Source organism: Dipodomys merriami, unplaced genomic scaffold, assembly GCF_024711535.1.
Source record: "Dipodomys merriami isolate MVZ:Mamm:240054 unplaced genomic scaffold, mDipMer1.0.p SCAF_16, whole genome shotgun sequence".
In the NCBI taxonomy this organism is placed as follows: Eukaryota; Metazoa; Chordata; class Mammalia; order Rodentia; family Heteromyidae; genus Dipodomys; species Dipodomys merriami.
The window spans coordinates 13837212-13862186 of record NW_027202937.1 but is presented as its reverse complement, the minus strand read 5'-3'; the positions used below and the strand labels follow the sequence as shown (position 1 = coordinate 13862186).

General features: G+C 36.3%; 2 protein-coding genes and 1 long non-coding RNA gene across 3 annotated transcripts in view; 2 read left to right on the top strand and 1 right to left on the bottom strand.

Annotated features, from left to right (window-relative positions):
• Positions 1-24975, bottom strand: part of LOC138828349 (uncharacterized) — a 57615-nt gene that overhangs the window by 18007 nt on the left and 14633 nt on the right. The window lies entirely within an intron of this gene.
• On the top strand, positions 11143-12067 carry LOC138828328 (olfactory receptor 2W3-like). Its single transcript, XM_070024367.1, has one exon. The coding sequence runs from the start codon at positions 11147-11149 to the stop codon at positions 12065-12067; it is 921 nt and encodes a 306-aa protein (XP_069880468.1). The 5' UTR covers positions 11143-11146.
• Positions 20807-21751, top strand: LOC138828321 (putative olfactory receptor 2B8). Its single transcript, XM_070024361.1, has one exon. The coding sequence runs from the start codon at positions 20807-20809 to the stop codon at positions 21749-21751; it is 945 nt and encodes a 314-aa protein (XP_069880462.1).

Sequence of the window (24975 nt, the reverse complement as noted above, 5' to 3'; positions counted from 1 at the left end):
TCAGCCCTGGTTTCATTTTCTTCACTTATTTGTACAATTCTTAAGTAGGCTGGATATGCTACAGCCCATATGAGAGAATTCTCAAAAACTTAATATCTATTAATTTACTTTAACTGTTCATACTATAATATCACCCATTCCCATCACCCATTCCCATCACCCATCAGCCCAAATACAACATATTAGCATAATTGCCTATGTGTATTATTTGATTTATAATTATTTTATTTCCTTTTAACTTATGCATGTAAATGCCACCTTTTCTACTTGATGCTTTATGTTTATGTATTTTACATGTTGCCAATTAGATTCCAAGTTGCTCAGTGGCAAGAGCCATCCACTTCTTTAAACATTATGCTAGGTATTAAATTATTATTGAAGTGTCTTATAGCGGCTAAGTGATCAATAATAGCTGGTGTGGTTATCAATGTTAAATTACTAATGATACCCAGAAGTTATTGTTTCATGTTTAATTAATGTCATAATCTTTAATCTTCAAAATTACAAGTTAATCTACTAAAATATCCTCTCAGTTTAAGTCTGTGGCCAAACTATTTTTTATTGTTATTATAAAGGTGATGTCCAGAGGGGTTAAAGTTACATAAGTCAGGTGAGTGCATTTCTTTTTTGGACAATGTCACCCTTTCCCACATCTCCCCAGTTTTTCCCTCTTATTTGTACCCACAAGTTGTATAGTTCATTTTTAACATAGTGTCTAGTGAGTATCGCTGCTGCATTCTGCTGCAAAATTTTATACAGTTCTTTTGCATTTAATGTAAACTTTTTGAAAAATAAAGAAAAAAATCATTGAGGAATCTTCATAGGTATGAAAACCATCCCCAGATTTTTGACATCATTTTTTCCCTAACTGTACATTACAAACTAAGTAGAAATTACCATGAATTCTATCACAGATTATTAGAGGAGGTTGGAGGCTCTTTAGTTTGAAAAAAGGATATTTTGCTCTTCCCATTGCTTGTAAGCAATGCCTTCCTAACCCTCATTTCAACATTTCTTGTTATACATTTTCCATGACCAACTGATTTCTGAAGCTGGTGTAAACAATTTCAAACAAAACTTCTGTAAATATGAGTGGTGTAATAGATGTATTAAATCATAAGTATGTTGGAAAATTAGAGGAAGGCTGTGATAAATGCCAGTTGGGATTATATTGATATAATACCAATTTATAGGCAAAATGGAAATTAGTTTTAATCAATGTATTGTGATATGCTGGTGGAAATGCTTTAAATAAGTATTACTTTTTTCTGATACACAACTACAACTATTTTTCAAGGCAACAGAGATTTAAGTTAGCTGGCATCTAGTGTTACTCTTGTAATTATGCATATCCTTCTCACATGTGCTATAAACCTGGTGCTGTCCAAACGGTTTCACTTCTTTTCTTTTATATTTTTAAAGAAAATATCAATTGTAATTTAATATCTTTAAAAAGGTATCATTCATTTTGCATATTCTTTATTGTACTGAATATTTATCTCAAAATAATATACTGGAAGTATTTTTTGACTTAAAAATGTTCTATTAGAGTTTTAAAATCTGACTAAAACAATTAATAAAGATAAAACAGAAAAAGAATATGAAGGTCATCTCTGCTCTAAATTATTACTTTTGTATATTTTTTTATTGTAAAGATACTGTACTCTAAATTATTATCCTGTAGCATATTCCTTTCTTTTTGTCAGCTGTGGAGCTTGAACTCAGGGACTAGAAACTTGTTCTTGAGTTCTCTTACTCAAGATTAGCACTCTAACCACAAATCTACTTCCAGTTTTCTGGTGGTTAATTGGAGATAAGAGTCTCATGGACTTTCCTGCCCGGGCTGGCTTTAAACCTCTATCCTCAGATCTCAGCCTCTTGACTAGATAGGATTATAGGCATGAGCCACCAGCACCCGACTTCATCTTCTTTAATCTTAGTATAGTACTCTCTATAAATATGTGCAGGGCTTTTCATAATATAATATTGCATTCTACTGCAATACCAAAAAAATCCTTTTATTGGACTTCATAATTTTTTAATATCTTAAATAATTTTCAAAAAAAGGATAAACTAATTCAAACCTCCTATTGCAATGTTTTATAGTATTAAAGGATTCTTACTATAAAGTTGTCACTAAAATGAATGACCAATGTGAAAAATACCAGTCACAAGGCTTACTAAAATAAGTCAGAAAAAAGTGGATAATTCACAAAACTCCACAAAGACATAGTTATTCACAGCCACTCTGTATGAAATTAATTTATAGGAAAGTTTACATAAGAAGGATATTTACTTTTTGAGGACAAAAATTAACTTCTATTTTCTTGTTGGAAGTGACAATATTTACCATGTGCTAGTAGCTTACACTTGTAATTTTAGCTACTCAGGAAGCTGAGATTTGGTTCAAAGTCAGATTGGGCAGGAAAGTCTGTGAGACTCTTATCTCTAATTAACCACCAAAACCTAGAAGCAGAGTTGTAGCTCAAGTGGGAAAGTGCCAGACTTAAGCAAAAAGAGAAAAGAAGAGAAAAAGAAAAAAATGTCAACATTTCTTTTTAAATCTTCTGATATATTTAATTAATAGTTTCTTTTTTCGATATGTTTTTATTGTAAAAGGGGTTAAAGTTACATGAGTAAGGTAATGAGTACATTTCCTATCCATCATTATTGCTTCCTCTTTTGTTTTTCCCCTACCATGCCCAACTACTCCCTCCCATAATTAATAGTTTCTGAAGTTTAAAATTTTGATTTGGTCTCTGAAAAAAAGGGTCTTTATCTCTCTACCTTAAACTTCCTATCATAAATTCTAATGTCATCAAATAGTGTTATTGTCATATACAACTTTATATTAAAGGATATAGCAGCCTTCATTGAAAATGTTTTCTGAAGATCCTCTAAAAGGGTAATTATGGAACTGTAAAATAAAGAATTTATTCTGTGACATCAGACACAGGCTTACATAAGAAAATTAAATGTTGAATTGTTGGGATTCCTCTGAATGAGAAGTCTTGCTACTTTCCTTTATGGGATTTCTTTCTACTTTCAAATAAACTTACCCTGTTTATCTTTTAGAAATGCTTGATTAAAATGTTTTAGTAAAGTAATATAATTTTATTAAGAAATATACATGAGAACACTAAGAAAACAAACTTCTGAAATGTGTACCTATAGCAAATTTATTAACTGGGAAGTTAAGTATTTAAAGATATATGTTCTTGCTGGGTATCATGGTTCATGCCTAGAATTATAGGTACTCAGGAGCCTGAGATATGGATTGTGAAAAAGGACATCTTATTGGTTTCTAACTAATAAGAAGCTGGGTGGAGTGATTTATGTATGTCATTGTAGCTATATACTAAGCATACATAGGAGGATCATGACTCCAGCCAGACTGGGCATAAATGTAAGACCCTATTTGTAAACTAACAAAAACAAAAGAACTAGAGAAATATCTCCAGTAGTAGAGACATTATTACTGGCTCAAGTAGTAGAGCTTCTATCTGACAAAGGCTAGGCCCTGAGTTCAAATACCAGTACCACCCAAAAAAGATAGTACATTCTTTCCAAAATTATGTATTGATACTCAGTCAAAATGAAATTGGAATTTTTGTAGATGTTCACTACATGTTCTTAACATTTACATGAAAATGCAATAAGCCAGTAAATCAGAAATAATGGAGAGGGAGACTAAATGGGGTGTGGGGGAGGTGGGTCAGGCCTGTAACCCTAGCTATGCAGGAGACTGAGATCTGAGGATTGCAGTTTGAAGCCAGCCCAGGCAGGAAAGTCTTTGAGACTGGAACTGGAGTTGTGGCTCAAAGTGGTAGGACTCTAGCCTTGAGCATAAAAGCTCCAGGAGAGAACCCAAGCCCTGAGTTCAAGCCCCATAACCAACAACAACAACAACAAATTCTATTAGAAAGATAAATAAACTGGACAAAACAGAGAATCCAGAAGTGGATGTGTGTATTCATTTAGTTTATTTTTAGTGTCACTAAAGCAATTCAATAATTTTGTAGAGTTGGTTACTGAAACAATATCCTTGGCCTTATCTTGTACTATGAACATAAATTGAGATGAGTCAGAATTAAATGTGAATGCTAAACTTGTGAAGTTTCATTCTTGTTATTTATCAATGCATAACAACTCCACATTGTAGAGTGGTAAAAATAATTATTTCCTAAGTTATGAGTATGTGTACTATGGATTTATGGATTTGGCACTGTGAAGGATTTCTCCTTTCTGTTCCATAATGTTTGGAACCTCAGCTCGGATGGCTTGATAAGGCTGAAAATGTCTGTGACCACTTATCTGTGGCTACCCATCTGCATCTCCCCATAGCGTTTAGGGACTAAAAAATCTGAGATGATACTTTGCTCATGTCACGGATGCATGTCCTGACATAGTTAAAATGTACTAGTACCGTTAAGGTGGTCTCAGGGTACCTAAACTCAATGTCAATTTACAAATAATGGGAGCAGAGGTTTTGGATAAAAGAAAGTTAAAGATTAATTGATTTTGCCAGACAGAATTTGGATAACATGAACTGTTATGTCAAAGAAAAGTATAGTCTTACAGGGGGGTAGTGGTGGTGGCGTTTAGGTTTTAAAGAAGAGCCCAGAAGCCTGGAGTTTCCATTTCCTGCACCACAGACCAAATGGCATGTTATCAATATAGGAAATAACACAACGTTTATGAGGACACTCTTCCTGCCCAGGATCACTTGGATATTTATCATGCAAGGATTTAATATCATTCAAGGGCCATACAAAATTAGCAATACAGGCCTATGGCCATGGGCAGCACTGAAAGCACAGAGCAGCATACGTGTCTGTCTTGTCATGTACCAAATGATTTTGAGGGTTTTATATGGCCTATAGAGGGCACTCCCCACCCCTGAATGGTCAAGGTCCTTTTTTGCTCTAAAATCACTGAAGAAAACATGTTAATATAGCTCTAAAACAAACTGTAAATGATGTGTGATGTTGTTTACGCCAAGTGAAGGCAAACTACCTCTGTCATTATGAATAAGCATTGTTGATAAGAATGAATTCTTAGTAAGCATTAAGAACCAGAGTTTGAAATCTTTAGAGAGCCTAAAAAGTGAAACAAAACCTCCAGCATCTAAAAGAATCCCAATTTTTTTTGAATGATCTCCAGGTTGGCAAAGCCTCCTTGGCCTTCATGATGAGCCAAAAGATAGATGAATCTCACCCCAAACAATCTTCCCCTTCCCCAACCTTCATCTAGTATACTCAAAGTCTAAAAGAAGCACAGATATTAGAAGTTTGCTTTGTGTCCCACTGGTCTTCCGTTCTGGACAGAACTGCAAACTTGTCTAATTGCTTCAATGTTTCATGTATTCCCAAAGGCTTCCGTGAAGAGAATGAGATTTTTTTAGTTTTCCGTTATGAGACGCTTAGTAAAAAAAAAAAAAAATTAAAGTATAAATTGTCTTTACTACTTCAGAATAGTTCTTTAGATGTCTGAGGATTTTCTCTGACTCTGGTGTGCCATACCTCAAGATGAATTCACTGGTGGAAAATGTGCCAGTTTAACAGGGATCCTGCTATACTGTGTTTCACCTCCATACAAGTTTGGGAAGAAAGTGACTTCCAGTCAACTTGTAGATGAAATCATATATTTCTTTGGTGAGCAGTTCTTCTCTCACACTGGTCACTTTGTATGATTAAGTTATATAATTGTATGATTAAGTTATATAAATTCAGAAGTAACTTACCAAATGACATTACAAAATGGGTAATAGTCTTAAAAATAGAGACCACTGACCAACTTTCTAGAATTAAAACTAGCATTCAGAAAAGAGAAATGGAAGAAAAAAAATAGTAAGAAAAGAAGAACTAGGACAAAAGTAAATTCCAAGCCGGGCGCTGGTGGCTCACGCCTGTAATCCTAGCTACTCAGGAGGCTGAGATCTGAGGATCGCGGTTCAAAGCCAGCCCGGGCAGGAGAGACCATGAGACTCCTATCTCCAATAAACCACCAGAAAACCGGAAGTGGCGCTGTAGCTCAAGTGGTAGAGCGCTCGCCTTGAGCTGAAGAGCTGAGGGACAGCGCCCAGGCCTGGAGTTCAAGCCCCATGACCGACAAAAAAAAAAAAAAAAAAAGTAAATTCCAACATGTTCTTACAGATAGTTTAAGTGGAAGTAAGTAATATACTAATTATTTGTTATTTTAAAAAAATATTATTCTTACTCTCATTTATCTCTTTTTTTTTTTCTGTCGGTAGTGGGGCTTGAACTCTGGACCTGGGCACTATCCCTCAGCTCTTCAACTCAAGGCGAGTGCTCTACCACTTGAGCTACAGCGCCACTTCCAGTTTTCTGGTGGTTTATTAGAGATAGGAGTCTCACAGTCTCTCCTTCCCCGGGCTGGCTTTGAACCGCGATCTTCAGATCTCAGCCTCCTGAGTAGCTAGGATCACAGGCGTGAGCCACCAGCGCCCGGCTTCTCATTTATCTCTTAAGCAAAATTTTTTTTTTTTTCCTTGGGTCCTGGGCGCTGTCCCTCAACTCTTCAGCTCAGGGCTAGCGCTTTACCACTTGAGTTACAGCACCACTTCCGGCTTTTTTCTTTTTGCTTATGTGGTGCTGAGGAATCGAAGCACTCTACCACTGAGCCACCTTCCCAGCCCCTTAAGCAAAATATTTGACTAGTAACAGCTAGTGTTAGGAAATGAGTTTGTTTTCCTGTGAAGTATCTAAGAAACAGAGAGTACTAGAAATAATTATATATAAAAAAGGAATACTACAATGGAACCTATTTTCAATATAGTTGATAATAGAAACAAGCTAGAAAATTATTTGTTAAAACATGTAGACAAATGAAGGACAAAAACAAAATTTATGCTTATGAAATTTCAGGCCATCAGCGTTCAAACTCCTGGATACTCATACAGAAGTTCTATCAAACTTAAAGAATTCCACATATGTACCAGCTATAAAATATGACATCAGAAACATAGTTATGATAAAATTCTTCAGCTTTCATTCTTTGTGATGTTCAGATACTTACAGAAACCTTGTGTTTACATGTAAATTGTATGAATGAAATATAGTTTTAAATATTTCCTTTGGTTTAGAATACTGTAAAAATTATTTTGAAAAAGGAAAGCTTTCAGACATTTGAAACAGTCCATCAACATTAACTCAGATTCATCTCACTGGATAAAATTCCTATCAAGTAAGAGTTTTACCAACTCAAGCCAAACTAAAATTACCTTCTCATGTTGATATTGGGGAAAGTCTCTGGTTTTATTTTATCATTTTTCTCTAAGCATGGATTGATATAACCATTTCTTTATAATAGTCTCCATTTGGAGAATATATTATCTACCTTCAACAGATTTAACTTTTAACAGAGCTTTCTGTGTACCTCATTTTATCTGGTGACTCTATCTTAAAACATAAAATACTAAACCCGTTAGTAAGACAAATTGTTTCCTAAATATTTCTATCCATCTATAGATTGTACTGTTGTGATTCATGACTAATTGGATTTTTTAAAACATTTTCTTAAAGATTGAAAATTTTCCTGAAGATCAACCAATAACATGCGTGTGCATGCACATACACACAGCGACAATTAAGTATCAGTGTCCTGAAAAATTGGAAATGATGCAGATGTTCTTTTACCTGAATGATTTGTTCATTATAAGGTCCTGCAGAAACAATATACTTACTTAATCCCCAAATTAAGTTCATTATTACCCTTAAGTTAAATGTTTTCATTTTCTTTCCTTGTGCTCACTTTTGACAATGCCCATGAACTTGAAGACCTTGTATCGCCACTCTCCTGCCTTTTGCCTAATAAATCTCCCAGGGCTGGGAATTCTCCTTCCAGCATGGCTTGCCAATAAGTACACCCATGTTTATGACAGTTATCAATCTATAGAAGATTTTTATCATTTCTTTTCTTTTTTTCTTTCTTTCTTTTTTGGCCAGTCCTGGGACTTGAACTCTGGACCTGGCTCTGTCTCTGAGCTTCTTTGTCTCTACCACTTGAGCCATAGAGCTGTTTCTGACTTTTTCTGAATTGTTTATTGGAGATAAGCATCTCACAGACTTTTCCTGCTGGGCTAGCTTCGAACCATGATCCTCAGATCTCAGCCTCCTGAGTAACTAGGATTACAGGTCTGAACCACCGGCATCCAGCTCATTTCTTTTTTTTTTTTTTTTTTTGGGTCCGGTCGTGGGGCCTGAACTCTGGGCCTGGGCGCTGTCCCTCAGCTCTTCAGCTCAAGGCTAGCGTTCTACCACTTGAGCCATAGCGCCACTTCCGGCTTTTTTCATTTTGCTTATGTGGTGCTGAGGAATCGAACCCAGGGCCTCAGGCATGCAAGGCAAGCGCTCTACCACTGAGCCACCTTCCCAGCCCCCAGCTCATTTCTTGATTAGATTACTGCTGCGGTTTTAGGTTTATCATTGTAAAATCAATTCAGTTTAACCAGAATAAGTTCTAAATTCCAAATCCAATCATGCAGCTACTCTACATCACTCAGTATGACTCATTACTTTGTATGGAAAGACCAAACTCCTTAACATGAGCTACAAGGCTGTGTATATACTAATCTTTACTACGTGGTCAGGTTGAGTGAATACCATTCCTTCATCACATTCCATAACACTAAGTTTTTTCAACTTTTCCCTGAACCATACCTTTTCTCAGCTGGGTTTCTCATTATAAAACATGTCTTTGCTGGGTGCTTGTGGCTCACACGTGTAACCTTAGCTTTTGAAGCCAGACCTGGCAAAAAAGTCTATGAGACTCTTATCTCCAATAAACCACTCAGAAAAAGTCAGAAATGGTGCTGTGGCTCAAGTGGTAGAGCATTAGCCTTGAGCCAAAGAAGATTTCACTTCTTGTAAGAACACATCCCTTATCTCCTGTATTTCAAGTAAGTAACTCATATATCTCTATATTCCTCCCAATTATATGGTATATTTTCCACCATAGTTGTCTCCTTCTCCTTCCTCCCCCTTCCTCCTCCTCCTCTCCCTCCTCCTCTTCCTCCTCCTCCTCCTCCTCCTCCTCCTTCTCCTCCTCCTCCTCTTCTTCCTTCTCTTCCTTTTTCTGTTTGTGTTTGTTGGTCCTGGGGCTCAAAATTAGGTCCTGGGCACTGTCCCTAAACTTTATGCCCAAGGCTAGCACTCTACTACTTGAGGGGTTTGTTTTGTTTTGTTAGCGCTTAATTGGAGTGGAATCTCATGGACTTTCCTGCCTGGCTGGCTTTGAACCACAATCCTCAGATGTCAGCCTCTTGAGTAGCTAGGATTACAGACCTGAGACACTGGCATCCTGTGCCTATTCTTCCTTTAATCATACACTATACTATATATAATCTCTGCAAAGGCAAAGATAATCTATACCTTGTTTGACATATAGTTGACACAGTGTCAACTATATACAATGAACACATTTTATTTTTCCAAAACTTTTCTCTGATTAATATTCCTACAACTGACTAAGCTGTTAGACTAGAGTGGAAAAGTGAATTTTTAAAATTATTTTTAATTTAAAAATTAAGCAAGGTGCTTATGGTTCCCATCTATAATCCTAGTTACCCAGGAGGCTAAAATCTGAGGATCAGGGTTCTAAGCCAGCCCATTCAGGATTCTTACCTTTAATAAACCACCAAAAAGCCAAAAGTGGAGCTGTAGTTCAGGTGGTAATGTGCTAGCCTTAAGACAAAAAAGCTCAGGGACAACACTCAGGAAACCTGAGTTCAAGCCCCACAACTGACACACAAAAAAGAAAAAAAAAAGAGGTTTTTGTGGAAAAAAAGAATTAAAAAAACAGAAAGATAAGCAATGTTATTTGTTGCTTAGGGATGAGCAATAGCAGAGAGAAGAGAAATAAGATGATAAAAGTGCAAATATGGTCAGCACTGGAATCAGCACTAAGTAAGTGTCAATCAAACTTATTTGGGAAACTTATAGACTTTTAAAGTTCAACATATGAAGACCTAGATGTTTGCCTCACAGAAAAATCCAATTCAAAAGCATAATTATGAACATCTCTCAAAAAAACAAAAAATAAATAAAATACCTAACTGTGATATTTCATAATGTTTGAATTTTACAATGTGATGAGTATACATTTTTCAGAAGGTAAAATAATTTTTTGACAAAAGATAAGGCAGAATATATTATTTTAGTAGATTTATATACTGTTATGGATTCAACTATTGAATAAAAATGGGAAGGTTGTACCTTTTAATCCAATTAAATAAGCTATAGTCTTGCTTTCATTATATATAAAAGTCACTTTGGGGATTTACGGATGGACTTTTCTGTGGTCCATGACATGCTAGCTCAATGACAAACAAGCAAACAAATCTCTAAATGCAGAGAGCTTATAAGCATCAAAAATTAGTCAGGCATGACAGTGTATGACTGTAATTCTACCTACTCAGGAGGCAGAGTTAGAAGAATTGTGATGAAAAGCCAGCTTAGGCAAAATGTGAGAGCCTATTTTTTTAAAAATATACTAAAAAAGCAAAAAATGCTCGTGTCAGGCTCTGAGTTCAGTACCTAGTATCACCACAAGAAAAACAATTCCTCTACCCTCCCTACCAATAACTTCAAATTTAACCAATATAAGAGATAGCCCTTCAGTTCAATCAGTTACCATAAATTTCACAGAAAAGAGTTCAGTTCAGCAGACTATCCATAATCTGTCAAGACCTTTAAAATGTAAGAAATATCTTAATGACCAGGGCCAGAAACTATTTAAATATATGATGACACAGCTATTGGATTGTCAGATAGACATTAGTAGTTTTTGTTACAGAACTTTACAAATCAGACTATTAAATTTTAGACATACTATATGTTTAGAGTATGTTAAATTACATTTCCAGTAGTAGTTGTTTCTGTAGTGTATATGCTTTTTCTGTTCTTTGTATGCATCTGTGTTATTTTTAATGTTTTATATCTAGAAAAGAAATAAGTCAATAACAAGAGATAGTCTACTCAAAACATGTTGGCTGTGTCTGCACAGAATACTAAAATATGCACAAGTATTTAATATTCTCCTTGTCCCTGTGTTCATCCTTAGTCTACCTCATTAAGAACACAGGTTCCTTTGGCTTTCTGAAGTCATCTGCTGATTATCTGCTGTCATGATCAACCAGAGCTGCCAGGATCAGTTCATCTTATTGGGTTTTTCAGATAGACCCAGGCTGGAACAGATCCTCTTCGTATTTGTCCTCATCTTCTACCTAGTGACCTTAGTTGGCAACATCATCATTATTCTGGTCTCCCTCCTGGATCCTTGTCTCTGCACACCCATGTACTTCTTCCTCACTAATTTGTCCTTCCTTGATCTCTGCTTTACCACCAGTTCCATCCCACAGCTGCTTTTCAACTTAGGCAGTCAGAACAAAACCATCAGTTACATAGGCTGTGCCATCCAACTCTTCATGTTCCTGGGGCTGGGTGGCACAGAATGTGTTCTCTTGGCAGTCATGGCTTATGACCGTTTCACTGCGATCTGCAAGCCCCTTCACTATTCAGTCATTATGCACTCTCAGCTCTGCTGGAAATTGGTGTCTGTGGCTTGGGGGGTCGGACTTCTCAACTCCCTGGTTATGTCTCCTGTGACTATGAAGCTGCCGCGATGCGGGAGATGCCGGGTGAAGCATTTCCTGTGTGAGATGCCAGCTCTGATCAAAATCGCTTGTGTGGACACAGTAGCCGTGGAGAGCACTGTTTTCATCTTGTCAGTGATAATTGTCCTGGTGCCACTGTCTCTCATTCTCATCTCTTACAGCTACATTGCCCTAGCAGTACTGAGAATCAAGTCAGCCTCAGGAAGAAGGAAGGCTTTCAACACCTGTGGGTCCCACCTCACTGTAGTCTCTTTATTTTATGGGAATATTATCTACATGTATATGCAACCAGGAAATACTTCTTCTCAGGACCAAGGGAAATTCCTTACTCTCTTCTACAATTTGGTGACCCCCATGTTAAACCCTGTCATCTACACACTGAGAAACAAGGATGTCAAGGGTGCATTGAAGAGGCTTATGTCTAAAAAATAAGGTCAAGTGACATTGCCTAAGGTTGATTCTCTCACTTCTTCAATAACAGGAAATAATTCTTAAAGTGGTGATTTAACATTTATTTAAATATATCTACCATCAGGAATGGATCTTTGGACTATGTATTATAAAGTCTCAAATAAGATGCTGATAATTAGTTATATTATAGTTTAAATTTTATTCATATGATTCTTGGGTCTTACATATTAAATCCATTCTTGTTCCTTTCCAATTAACCATAACAAAATCCAACCGTACTATGGGTAAATTAACAGGAATTAGGCCTTGCTGGTAATTCATGCAATTGTTATTTTTAATCATGAAATGTTAAAATGGAATGTAAAAACATTTTTGTTTTTGGTATCTATAAACTGATGTAAAAGATAAATTGTTTGTGGGCCTAGACATCATTTATAATATAATTTTTAGTTGAACTCTGCTTCACTGATCTACTACATATAAATTATCTGAAGACATTTTTTAAAAATTCAAAACCCAGAAGTTCTAAGTTTTAGTAAGTTGGAAATATGTATGTTACAAAGCTCCTCATGTAATTCTAATATGGACTTACATTTTTAAAAAAAGAAAAAGATAAATGATCTATTTAAAATTTTTTCATTTGACAGACTAGAAAACATCATAAAATGGACTATAAATTGTAGACAAGAATTTAACATGAGTGTCTAAACATTTTAGGATGAGAATAAATCCTCCTACTTTATAAATATCAGCTTTACTTAAAGGATTATTAAAAGTGATGATCAGGCCAGGCACTGTTAGCTCACACCTCTAATCCAAGCTACTCAAGACCCAAATTGTCCAAAAGAGAACCTTACTCTCTTAGTTTAGATTTCTCATTCCTTGAGAAAAGAATCCCATGTGTACCTACTAACTATAGAGGTACATTAATTTATTGTATGTAGAATATATAGCAACACATATGCTTAATTCAGCATAATGGGACTGTAAAAAGCATTTGGTCAGCTGACAACGTAAGCAAATCAGCTGTTGACCCCCTTTCTATTTGTGTTCCAGTGGAGACTGTAGATCAGAACTTACAGTTTATGTATTTTGGGGTTAGTTGTCTAATTAGCTCATTGATTTTGCTTGTTTTACAGAACCAATATGCATGTGCAAATCTGATAAATAAGTACTTAGTGCTGCCACATAAAGAGACTTTCCTTATATTATAAAATCAATTTAAAAGTAAGCTAGAGCTCTAGCTTTCAACAGTTGACAATTGTTTTTGCAGTCATGGGGCTTGAACCTGAGGCCTCAACTCTATCCCTGAGCTGTGGTGGAGTTTTTGTTTTGTGTTTTAGGTTTTGTGTGTGTGTGTGTGTGTGTGTGTGTGTGTGTGTGTGTGTGTGTGTGTGTGTGTGTGTGTGTGTGTGTGTGTGTGTGTGTGTGTGTGTGTTTTCCTTAAGGTTGGCTCTCTACCACTTTGAGCCACAGTTCCACTTTTGTGGGGGTTTTTGTTGTTTTTTGTTTTGTTTGGCAGTTGTGCTTAAATTCAGGGGCTAGCCACTGTCCCTGAGCTCTTTTGCTCAGGGCTATTGCTCTACCATTTTGAGCTACAAATCCATTTTCAGTTCTTGAGTAATTAGTTGGAGGTGAGAGTCTCACTGGGAGTTTTCAACCAGGTTGGCTTTGTTGCTTAAAGCTAGCATTCTACCACTTGAGCCACAACTCCACTTCTGGCTTTTTGGATGTTTAACTGAAAATAAGAGACTCAAGGGCTTTTCTATCTGGGCTTTGAACTGCCATCCTCAGATCACAGCTGCTGAGTAGGTAGGATTGCAGGCAATAACTATTAGCTCTTAACACCCTTCTGTTTTTCTGGTGGTTAATTAAAGATAAAAGTCTCATGGACTTCCCTGGATGGGCTAGCTTTAAACTACAATTTTTCAGATCACAGCCTTCTGAGTAGCTAGGATTATAGATGTAGGCCACCGTACCCAGCAACAACAAATAATTTAGGTGAAATAAATAGACTAAAAGCTTTATTTATGCAATATGTAAATGTAACTCGAGGAAGCACTTATCAATCACTTGGTTTTGAGAGATATACCAGAATGATATCATAAACAAGAATCAACCCCAAACTCTTTTTCACTAATTCATTGTGACATTTCTATTTATTTATGTATGTATTTGTCAGTTGTGGGTCTTGAACTCTAGACCTGAGTGCTGTCCCTGAGCTCTTTAGCTCAAGGCTAAGATTCTTTTCTGGTGGGTAACTGGATATTAGAGTCTCATGGGGACTTTCCTGCCCAGGGTGGCTTTGAACTGAGATCCTCAGATCTCAGCCTTCTCAGTGGCTAGTATTATAGGCATAAGCCACTGGCACCTGGCTCATTTCTCTTTATTAATACTTCTTTTTTCCTTGAAGTGTCTTTTTAATGATACCTTGAGTTTACATGACTTACATTAATTATTGTTTAGTCACAAAAGTGACGACTTTACAAAGATAGAAAAAAGGTTGATGTCAGCTCTGCTTGGAAGAGGAGATGCTTATATATAATGTAGAAAAACACATTAACTGAACTATAAAGACTAAAAGGGAATTCACTAATAAAACCACTCAAAGCAAAAGGAGTATTATAGGGAAAAATTGAATTATAAAACTAAAGAAATCAAGACACCACCATAATTATGTCTTTCATCTAGGATAGTAGTGAGCCCCCAAAGAGATTTAAACAGGAAAGGAAATAGTTCGTTTTACATAGTAAAAAGATTCCTCAACCTAAAGGTCTACCAATGAATACTTGGATAAAGAAAATATACATGATATACAATGGAATAGTCTTTTGCAATCTTGTCATCTGGAACAACATGGATGCAATTGCAGAATAATTATGCTAAGAGGAATAAGCAAGGCTCAACAAGACAAACATTTCATGATCTCAGTTAAATGTGGAAGGTAAAAAAATGCTATTTTCATGGTAGTAGAAAATAAAGCAATGGTTACCAGGGACTAGGTAAAGGGAAAAGGAGATAAGAAAAAATTAGTCAATGGCTGCAAAGTTAAAATTGGGAGGAATAAGTTTTTATGCTTAATTACACAGTAGGATGGCCATAGTTAATAATACATTAAAATAGCTACAGGAATAAATTTCAAATGGTCTCACCATTTGAATGTTTGAGGTGAAGAATAAATGAATTATCCTGTGTGATCATTGCATAATATATACCTGCATAGAAGGACCACATTGTACCCCATATATACATATGATTATTGTCAATTAAAAATAAAATTAAGAGTCTGGGAAGGTGGCTCAGTGATACAGTGCTTGTCTTTCAGGCATGAGGCCCTAGGTTCGATTCCTTAGCAGAAAAAGCTGGAAGTGGTGCTGTGGCTCAAGTGGTAGAGCGTTAGCCTTGAGCTGAAGAGCTGAGAGACAGCACCCAGACCCAGAGTTCAGGCCCCATGACCGACAAAAAAAAAATTAGAACAAACATTGCTAACATTAGCTTTTATGGTTTTACCTCCTAAGACAATATATACTTGTGCAGGATTCTAAAAATTTGGATATAGTGGCAAAATAAACATTAATTATGGTGAATTAAGAGAAAACAATTCAAAAGTACTTTATTTTATTCTCTCCATATACTGATATTTAAGTGTACTTCCTCTGAAAGTGCACAGTAACTTTAGAGGTAAAATAATGAACACAGGGCCTTTCCCATGCTAAGCATATACTCTGTTAATTAGCTATGCCTTCAACCCCCTATTTATAGTTTTCTGAGATAAAGGCTAGAAACAATGAATAGTAATTGAATCAATAGTACCATTAAAAAAACTTAATTTTAGTGGTATATAATCGCATAAAGATAAACCACTATAGGAACTAGCAGACATTCATGCCTAATAATAGCTGTCTGTCTTTAAGTAAAAGAAATGATATTTCTAAAAGTAAAGATAAGGAAATTAAAGATTGGCCTAAAAATGAAATCAACACTAATAGGTGTATGAAGTAGAGACAATAGGCTCAAGCCACATCAATTGGACAGGAAAAGATCGATTATCTGTTGATACCACTCTCCAGAGCCTTCCTCTTGGGTTGCTCTCCAGAGGCAGTCAAACTCAGTATACCTCAACTGAGGCTAATGAGTTACTCGGCACAGGACACTCTTGGGGCTACTAAAAGTAAACACTTCTTCCAACACCTCAGTCCCTAAAGCATGTTCCTTGATTTTTGTAGTTTATAAAAATATTCACCCAATACAGCAATAGCCCTTTCATTTATGGGAAGATTCCATGGAATTTAGATTCCAACTTTGGTTTAGTTACAGGTTCAGTTGTCTATCCTAATTTATATCCCTTTTTATCTACTGGAACACTATAAAAATGAGTGGGAAATCTTCCTGGAAAACTTTATGCTAACTAGTTCTAAAGGCACTGGCTTGACTTGAACAGCCTGAATAGATAGCTATTTCCATTTCCCTTGTCTTCAGTGATTATTCATTTTGAATATTATCGGAAGGGTGGCAATATTTAAGCATACTTTCATTATACAGGATTTGTATTTATCCTAAGGATTCTATCCTATCTACCTCATTCTATAACCAACTCAAAGTGCAGTTCTTCAACCAAATATAACACTTGGGAACTTGGGACCATAATTGGGGAACAGTATTTATATGAGGTTTATTTGCTTGATAGTAACTGTCCTTTCAGGATACAATCCTCTAGTTTCATTGACCCAGAAAACTTTTTCAAAGACCATCTTGCTTCTTCAAAAAGGTAGATGAATGCCAATAATTTTTGTTACTCTTATATGGAAAATGTTATGTTGTTGGTCCAACTCAATTGTTCCTAGGCCAGGTAACATTGTTCTTTCAACCTCTGATTCTTTTACTCAGAAAAAGGTGGTACTTTCAGGAGAACTGATGTTTGCACATGAGTTTACTACTAGGGTAAGTCGTCAAATAGAAGAGGAAACTAAACCCACATTAGACAAATCCTCTTGCATTAAAGTAGTGAATATATATATATTTATTTATTTATTTATTTGTTAAAATATTAGGTAATAGATCTTGTAAGTGTACAATCTGTATTTGTGATTTAGATCTTTACTATGGAACAAAGATGCATACATAAGAAAATTCTTATGTGAATATTCCTGCCAAGTTTGAGTCCCTATTACTACAAGACTTCCACTATCCATTCACATTTTTAGACTTTGCATGCATATTTAGAAATTAAAAGGCAGCTTTACCAGTAATAATATTAACAATTATACATGAGAAGAATTTATTCTAGTTATGAACTTAGAATAGGATGGAACTAACACTATCTTAAGCTTACCACTATTCAACAGGAATTTATTACAATGAATCACTACAACTTGGCAAGTATGATTACAGTATTTTTATAGGTTGAATCTCACTCAAAGTGGATAGGTTGAAATACTAAGCAACAGTACTTGTCAATGTCACTTCACTTGGAAATAGGGACTTTTCATAGATAATCAAGTTAAGATAAGGTTAAAAAATCAGTTTGGATAGTCCTTAATCTAATGTGAATGTAATCCTTTTGAGTAGAAGAGCTGACACACAAAGGAAGAGAGCTACTGAACTGTGGAGATAGAGATTTAAAAGTTGCAGGTGCAAGCAAGCCAGGCAATGCCAGAAAACTACCCAAACACTAGAAGATCGAGGCCAGGACTCTCCTCTACAGGTGTCAGAGGCAACATGGGCCTGCTCTTACTTTAATTTGGGATATTGAGCTTCTAAAAGTGTGAGACAATAATTTCTTCTAAATCCTTTTAATTCCTCTAATTGTTGTGGGAAGTGCTGGGGAGCTAACATAACCATATAGACATTTATGTTAAACTCTTATGCTAGGTTAATTCTACTTTTGTAAATATAATGAATTAAACATATCTTACCAGAGTTTTTGCTTTTCTTGGTGCAGATTACATTCTGTATATCACTGAGAACAAAATCATGTCCTCAGACTAAGTTAATAAGATATTTAAATGATCTCAAGGAAATAAGAGACTCTGCACTTAAACATTGTAAGAAACTTCAACTGGGCACCATGATGAAGTATATTTTTAGTAAGTCCTAAGGCACAAACATAGAGAAAATCATCAAAGGTAAGTATGAACAACATTTGATTTTTTTAAAAGTGCTAGCTGTTAAGGGTCTTTTTCTAACACTGGATATCTCAGAACAAGGCCTGATAATCTGAAACAGAAATTTTAAGCTGTATTTTTGTTGAAGAATGTGCTCAAACTGAAGAGTACTTATTCAGGATAGGACATTAGATGTTAGAACATAAACCTATCCACTTTTTAGAAAGAGTTGAAGAGCTTTGTCTGATTTTATTAACTTTTATTTTGAAGGAAAAATAGGAAGTAGGAGTAAGATGCAGACATTAGAATCTCAAAACTTACTAATAGGAAACTTAGAAAATAAAGCATTTTAACTCCCAATTAATTGCATTTTAGGAGTTATTTCAAGTTTGGCCTGGCAATTTGTGCCATCAAAACAACCACTGAAAAGACAGGAGCAGAAGAGATTACAAGTACCAAGAATCCAACTGGAAAGACACAACAGACTGAAAGGAAAGTATCTTCTTGATTGGTCATGAATTTTGCTTCTAGAAAATAATGTTTAGAAAAGGTTAAGAGACTCTACAAGAGTCCATACAATACAACTTCAAAAAACAAATTAATGTTTGAATGTGCATGACTGCTTATTATTTGAATGTATGAGCAACTTGAATATCTTGACTGCATATGAGCAAATTCAAATTAAAGTACACTTTTCCAAGTCTTTTCCAAGACTGTCTTTCAGGCAGTCAAAATTTCCCTTATATAAGAAATAATGCAACTATTTAGTAACTGTTGCTCAATATTTTCTTTAGCATTTGGGGAAGTGGCTCATGTGATAGCATGACTACCTAGCAAGGTCTAAGCCCTAAGTTTAAACCTCAGTACCGTTAAAAAAAATATTTAAGATTTTTATTTGTTCTCTAGATATCTATAAATTTCTAAACTTCCTAAATTTGTTATATAATACCTATGACAGTGTTTTCATTTATCCAGCAAATGTTTTTTGTGTCTATGCCACACTCCTTTCTAGGCTATGATGGTAAGAGCAAATCATGTGGTTGCGGATATAGCTCAGTGGTAGAGCATATGCATAGTATGCATAGGAATGGGGTTTGATGCCCAACTCCTCCAAAAAAGTAAAAATAGTATGACTTTTCCTCTGGGATTATTTACTGTTAAACTTGTATATAAAGTACATGAGTGACTGGGAATGTGGCTGAGTGGTAGAGTGCTTTCCTAGCATGCATGAAGCCCTGGGTTCCACTCCTCACTACCACATAAACAGAAAAAGCCAGAAGTGGCGCTGTGGCTCACGTGGGAGAGGGCTAGCCTTGAGCAAAAGAAGCTCAAGGGCAGTGCCCATGCCCTGAGTTCAAGCACAGGACTAGTAAAAGAGAGACAGACAGACAGACAGAGACAGACAGACAGACAGACAGAGACAGCCAGAGACAGAGAGAAAGGAAGATTCCAGTTCCAATACTTTGATAGGAAAAAAAATGATTGTTTTTGTGAGGTTGGAATTTTAAGAAATACAGAGTAAAAAGTCGAGAACATAGATTATTTCATGTACATTGAAGAAATTTAAAATAATTATAAAGTGAAAGAAAATGAAGGATTAAATATTGTTCTCTGAAAATATTGTTTGCTGAAAATGTTAGCAATGATGATCACTTAGGACTGGACCTGTTTAAATGTGAAGTTTGAATACAGAGAATTCTAAAATCATTTTCAGTAGCTTTCCAATCAATCAGATGGTTCCAGGCTCCAGTACCCAAAGATTTATTGGTTTATGCATTAAAATGTATTATTCTCTGTCAAGTAAACTTGACAAATGGTGAATTTTTTATTCTAGGCATCTTTAGAATTCTTTTTTCTCTGCACAAAACAGGAGTAGGAAAGGCAGTCTGAAGTATTTTATTGATGGAAAATCAAAATAGAGAGATTGGGGATGTAGCAAATGTGTAAACTTATCCAGGGAATTCACACTTAACTTCTGGAGAAATCTTTAGAATGCGTGCAAGCATAAAAAGCCAATGTCCTTAACATTGATGAATTAATTGTGTTTTTAGTGGAGTCCATATAAATCCTGTCTCTGCCATTTATTAGGCAAGTCACCATAAAATAAATGACCATCCCTCTTGGTGCCCTATGTAGTCAACAAAAGTAATGAGAATGTAAATTTTGTGGGGAAAAGTCAAAAGTGCTTATGACATCAAAGATATGCCATACATAATTGTTTATCATCCACATCCCTTGCAACCAAAAAAAGTGGCCATACGCCGTGGCTCAAGTGATAGGGTGCTACCTTGAGCTGAGGAGCTGAGGGACAGCACCCAGGCCCAGAGTTCATCCCCATGACTGACCAAAGAAAATCTTGCATGCAAATGTCCATAGCAGCATTATTCATAATAGACAGAAGTAGATATTTAATGTCCCTCAACTGATGAATGAGTGGTAAAGAAAATGTTCTAAAATTGACTGTGGTAATGATCACACAACTCTGAATATACTCATACAGAGCAATAAAGAATATTCTCAACAAAAAAAAGTGGCCATAAAAAAAACCCCACAATTGTCCAGTCAAGCTCCTTTTACCTAGGCCAGAGGAAAAAAGCTGGCCCAAGCCTGCAAGATAAAAGTTAAGAAGTCTCTTGATTCCCACAGGTAGAATGCCATGGAAAGAACTAATGACAGCACCTTCTCAGGATTTATTCTCCTGGGCTTCTCCAACAGGCCTCAGCTAGAAACAGCACTCTTTCTTGTCATCCTGATCATCTACTTTTTTAGCTTTCTAGGCAATGGTACCATTATATTTTTGTCAATTGTGGATTCTCGCCTCCATACCCCTATGTATTTCTTCCTCTCCAATCTCTCTTTTATGGATCTTTGTTTAACTACTTGTACTGTCCCTCAGACACTGGTCAACTTCAAAGGAAAGGACAAGACCATCACTTATGGTGGTTGTGTAACCCAACTGTTCATTGCCTTGGGACTTGGGGGAGTGGAATGTGTCCTCTTGTCTGTGATGGCTTATGACCGCTATGCAGCTGTCTGCCGCCCACTCCATTACATGGTGATCATACATCCCCAGCTTTGCTTGCAGCTGGTTATAACTGCTTGGCTTACAGGGTTTGGTAATTCTGTGGTACAGACAGCATTGACCATGACTCTTCCCCTCTGTGGTAAAAACCAACTGGACCATTTCTTCTGTGAAGTTCCAGTGATGCTGAAACTAGCCTGCACCGACACTTCCATCAATGAAGCTGAACTCTTTGCTGTCAGTGTTTTCTTCTTGGTAGTGCCCCTCTCACTCATCTTAGTGTCCTATGGGCATATTACTCATGCGGTCTTAAAGATAAAGTCAGCCCAGGGAAGACGAAAGGCTTTTGGAACCTGTGGTTCTCATCTGTTGGTAGTGATCATTTTCTTTGGCACCCTCATCTCCATGTACCTCCAGCCTCCCTCCAGTTATTCACAGGACCTGAACAAAAGTATTGCACTCTTCTATACTCTAGTGACACCTCTGCTGAACCCCTTGATTTACACATTGAGGAACAAGGAAGTCAAGGGTGCACTAAGGAGAATAGTGGGGAGAACCACAGATTCAAGAGAGAGTTAATACACAGACTCAAAGCAATATGCAGTAGAAGACATCTGGGCAGCTAAAAGCTAATTTTAACTTTGTAAGTCTTCTTAAAGCTTCTATTATGTGCCAGGCACTTTTCTAGGTACTTGATTATATAGGTGGATAGACGATAGATACAGAGATAGATAGACAGATAATCAGAGATTAAAACAAAAATTCTTGTCCTCATGAAGCTAAGTCTTCATATGAAGGGAATATAAGTAAACTAAACAAAGAATAATTTTGATATATCATATTAGAATGTTATGCGGGAAATAAATGAATTATAAGTACCCATAACACCAGGGATTATTCTCAAAAGTGTAATTCACTGGCCAGTTCTTGAGGCAAAATAGATTGGTAATTTTCAAATGAAAGTTTTACTGAATATTTCAAATTCCATGAATTGACTGTTAAAGATGTTTAGGATGTATATTTCTATATATAAGAATATATTCAACAAAGGTCTAAAAGTTAATTAAAAACCTGAAAATATTTTCATTAGCCAGTGATTTCAAGGTGTTTAAATATTTGATGATATAGATATAGTAACAGGTATTGAAGCAGATTTATAAAATAAGGTTAAAAAGAATTATCTGGTAAACTCCATGAGTTTATTAAAATATTTTCTTGAACATTTCTTATTTGGGCAATGGCAAGTTTGAGAATTTGTTGATATTCTTATGTTAAGAAATGCTAGAATAATAGACTTTTGTGCACTAATTGTTAAACTTCCTAATGATCTTCTCTGTTCATATTGAATAATTTTGAGTGACTTCTGATTGTTTTGAAGATATGAGTCTCTTATTGGCAATTTATTGGCATCTTATTTATTTCTATATCAACCAGTTTCATTGGTAACGATATCAGTCTTGGAACACAGAAGTTTCAAAAAAAATAGTTCCCATGGAAAGTACTTTACAAAATACCCCGTGGATACATGAAACCTCAGCGTACCAAACCCTATGTATAAGCATGACATGATAAGGTTTTATTTGGAATTAAAAATACAGCCTCAGCTGGGCACTGACAGCTCACACCTGTAATCCTAATAGGCTAAGATCTGAGGATAGTGGTTCGAAGCTAGCCCAGACAGGAAAGTCCAATAAACTACTCAGAAATGGCATGAAATGGTGCTGTGGCTCAAGTGGTAGAGAGCTAGCCTTGACCAAAAGGAGGTCAGGGACAGCTCCCAGGCCAGAATTCAAGCCCAAGGACCATAATACACACACATACACACACACTCTCTCTCTCACACACACACACACACACACACACACACACACACACACACACACACACACACACACAGAGGCAGAGACAGAGGCAGAGGCAGAGACAGAGGCAGAGGCAGAGAGAGAGAGAACGTCAAGAATTTTATTTTCATAGCAAATAGATTCAAGATGACAAGGGGCATTGTCTGTTATTAATAGGACTTTAACTTCCAACCCTTTCTCTTCCTTTTCTTTAACCTCTCAGCTGTAGTATTGGTAGAAACATTCTATAAGCAAGATCTTGCTTATGTAGCAGATCCAACTAGGTAATTTTTAATCATTTTTTTTAAATTTTAGCAGAGGTTTATTTTAGGGTAACAGAATCAAGTATGGAAAAGTGTAGGAGGGAATTTCCTACTCTCCTCTTTTAGTCCAAATTTATCCTTGAATCTACACAACCATCCCTCACTTGCAATAAAGAAATGGCTTGGTGTCACACATTTTAGGGGATTCCCCACCAAAATCCTGACCTTGGAGCTTTCAGGAACTTCACATTGTTATAAATAGAATTGCCTTTTCTGTTTGTATCTTGTATTCATAACATATTTTCCTTCTTTAAGCTCTTATCATGCACTGTATCTGTAACTCTGGTGATTAAAGATAAAATAGTCAAATCAGCACCAATCTCACTGTCTTCTCCCCAATTTCACAGATAGAATATTCATCTTTATTGTATATTTCAGTATATTTATTAAGTCTTGAACTACTTTTTTCAGTTATAAAAGCCATATGTGGTTTTTCTACCATAAATGCTTCATGCTTTGGGTCCATTGGTAAGTGAAAATAGTTATTTGAACACAAGCACTGCAATATGGTGACAACTGATGCAATCACTAATAGGGCTGCTCAGTGACTAATGGATAGAAGCATATACTGTATGCATATGTTGGACAAAGTGATTTGTGTGTGAGGCAGGAAAACACAGGACAGTGAGCAATGTCATTGTTACTCAGAGGAACATCAGATTTAAAACTTGTAGATTGTTTATTCCAGGAATTTCCCATTTAATATTTTCAGACAATGGTAATGAAAACTGCAGAAAGTGAAACTGTAAATACCCACCTAGGCACTTTTTCCTTTTCAGAAAAATAAGCTTTCTTGGGCTGGCAAGGTGGCTCAGTGGTAGAATGCTTGACTTGCTTGCATGAGGCCCTTGGTTCAATTCCTCAGCACCACATAAAGCAGAAAAAGCCAGAAGTGGCGCTGTGACTCTAGTGGTAGAGCACTAGCCTGGAGCTGAAAGAACTGAGGGACAGCGCCCAGACCCACAGTTCAGGCTCCAAAGGAAGGAAGGAAGGAGAAAAGAAAGCAAGAGAGAAAGGAAGGAAGGAAGGAAGGAAAAGAAAAGAAAAATAAGCTTTTCTGGCATCTTATGGACTTGGTTTATTATCTCATTCAAAGTAGTCTTATGTGGCTTCTACTTATAAGGAAGATGGCCAGATTATAGCAAACCAATATTCCCACTATAAGGACTTGAAAACCTGAGATAAATCCTATTTTTAAAAGACATAGCCAGGTGCTGATGGCTCACACCTGTAATCCTAGCTACTCAGGAGGCTGAGATCTAAGAGTCCTCATACAGAGCTGACTTGGGCAGGAAAGGCCATGAGATTCTTATCTCCAATAAACCACCAGAAAATCAGAAGTGGCTTTGGCTCAGGTGGTAGATCTCTTGCCTTGAGCTAAAGAGCTCAAGGACAGCACCCAGGCCCAGAGTTCAAGCCCCATGACTGACAAAAAAAAAGACATAAAGCCATGTATATGAGAAGTGTTATGCAGATGAAAATAAGAAATAGGAAGAGACAAAAAGAAATAGGAAGAGGGGGGACCAAGATGGCGACGGGGCAGTAGGGAAACGCCACAGCTCTCTCCAACCAAAAAGAGAGTTCGAGTTCCAACGCTTAATCTCCCCAAGAGACCGACAACAACAAAAAGACGAACACT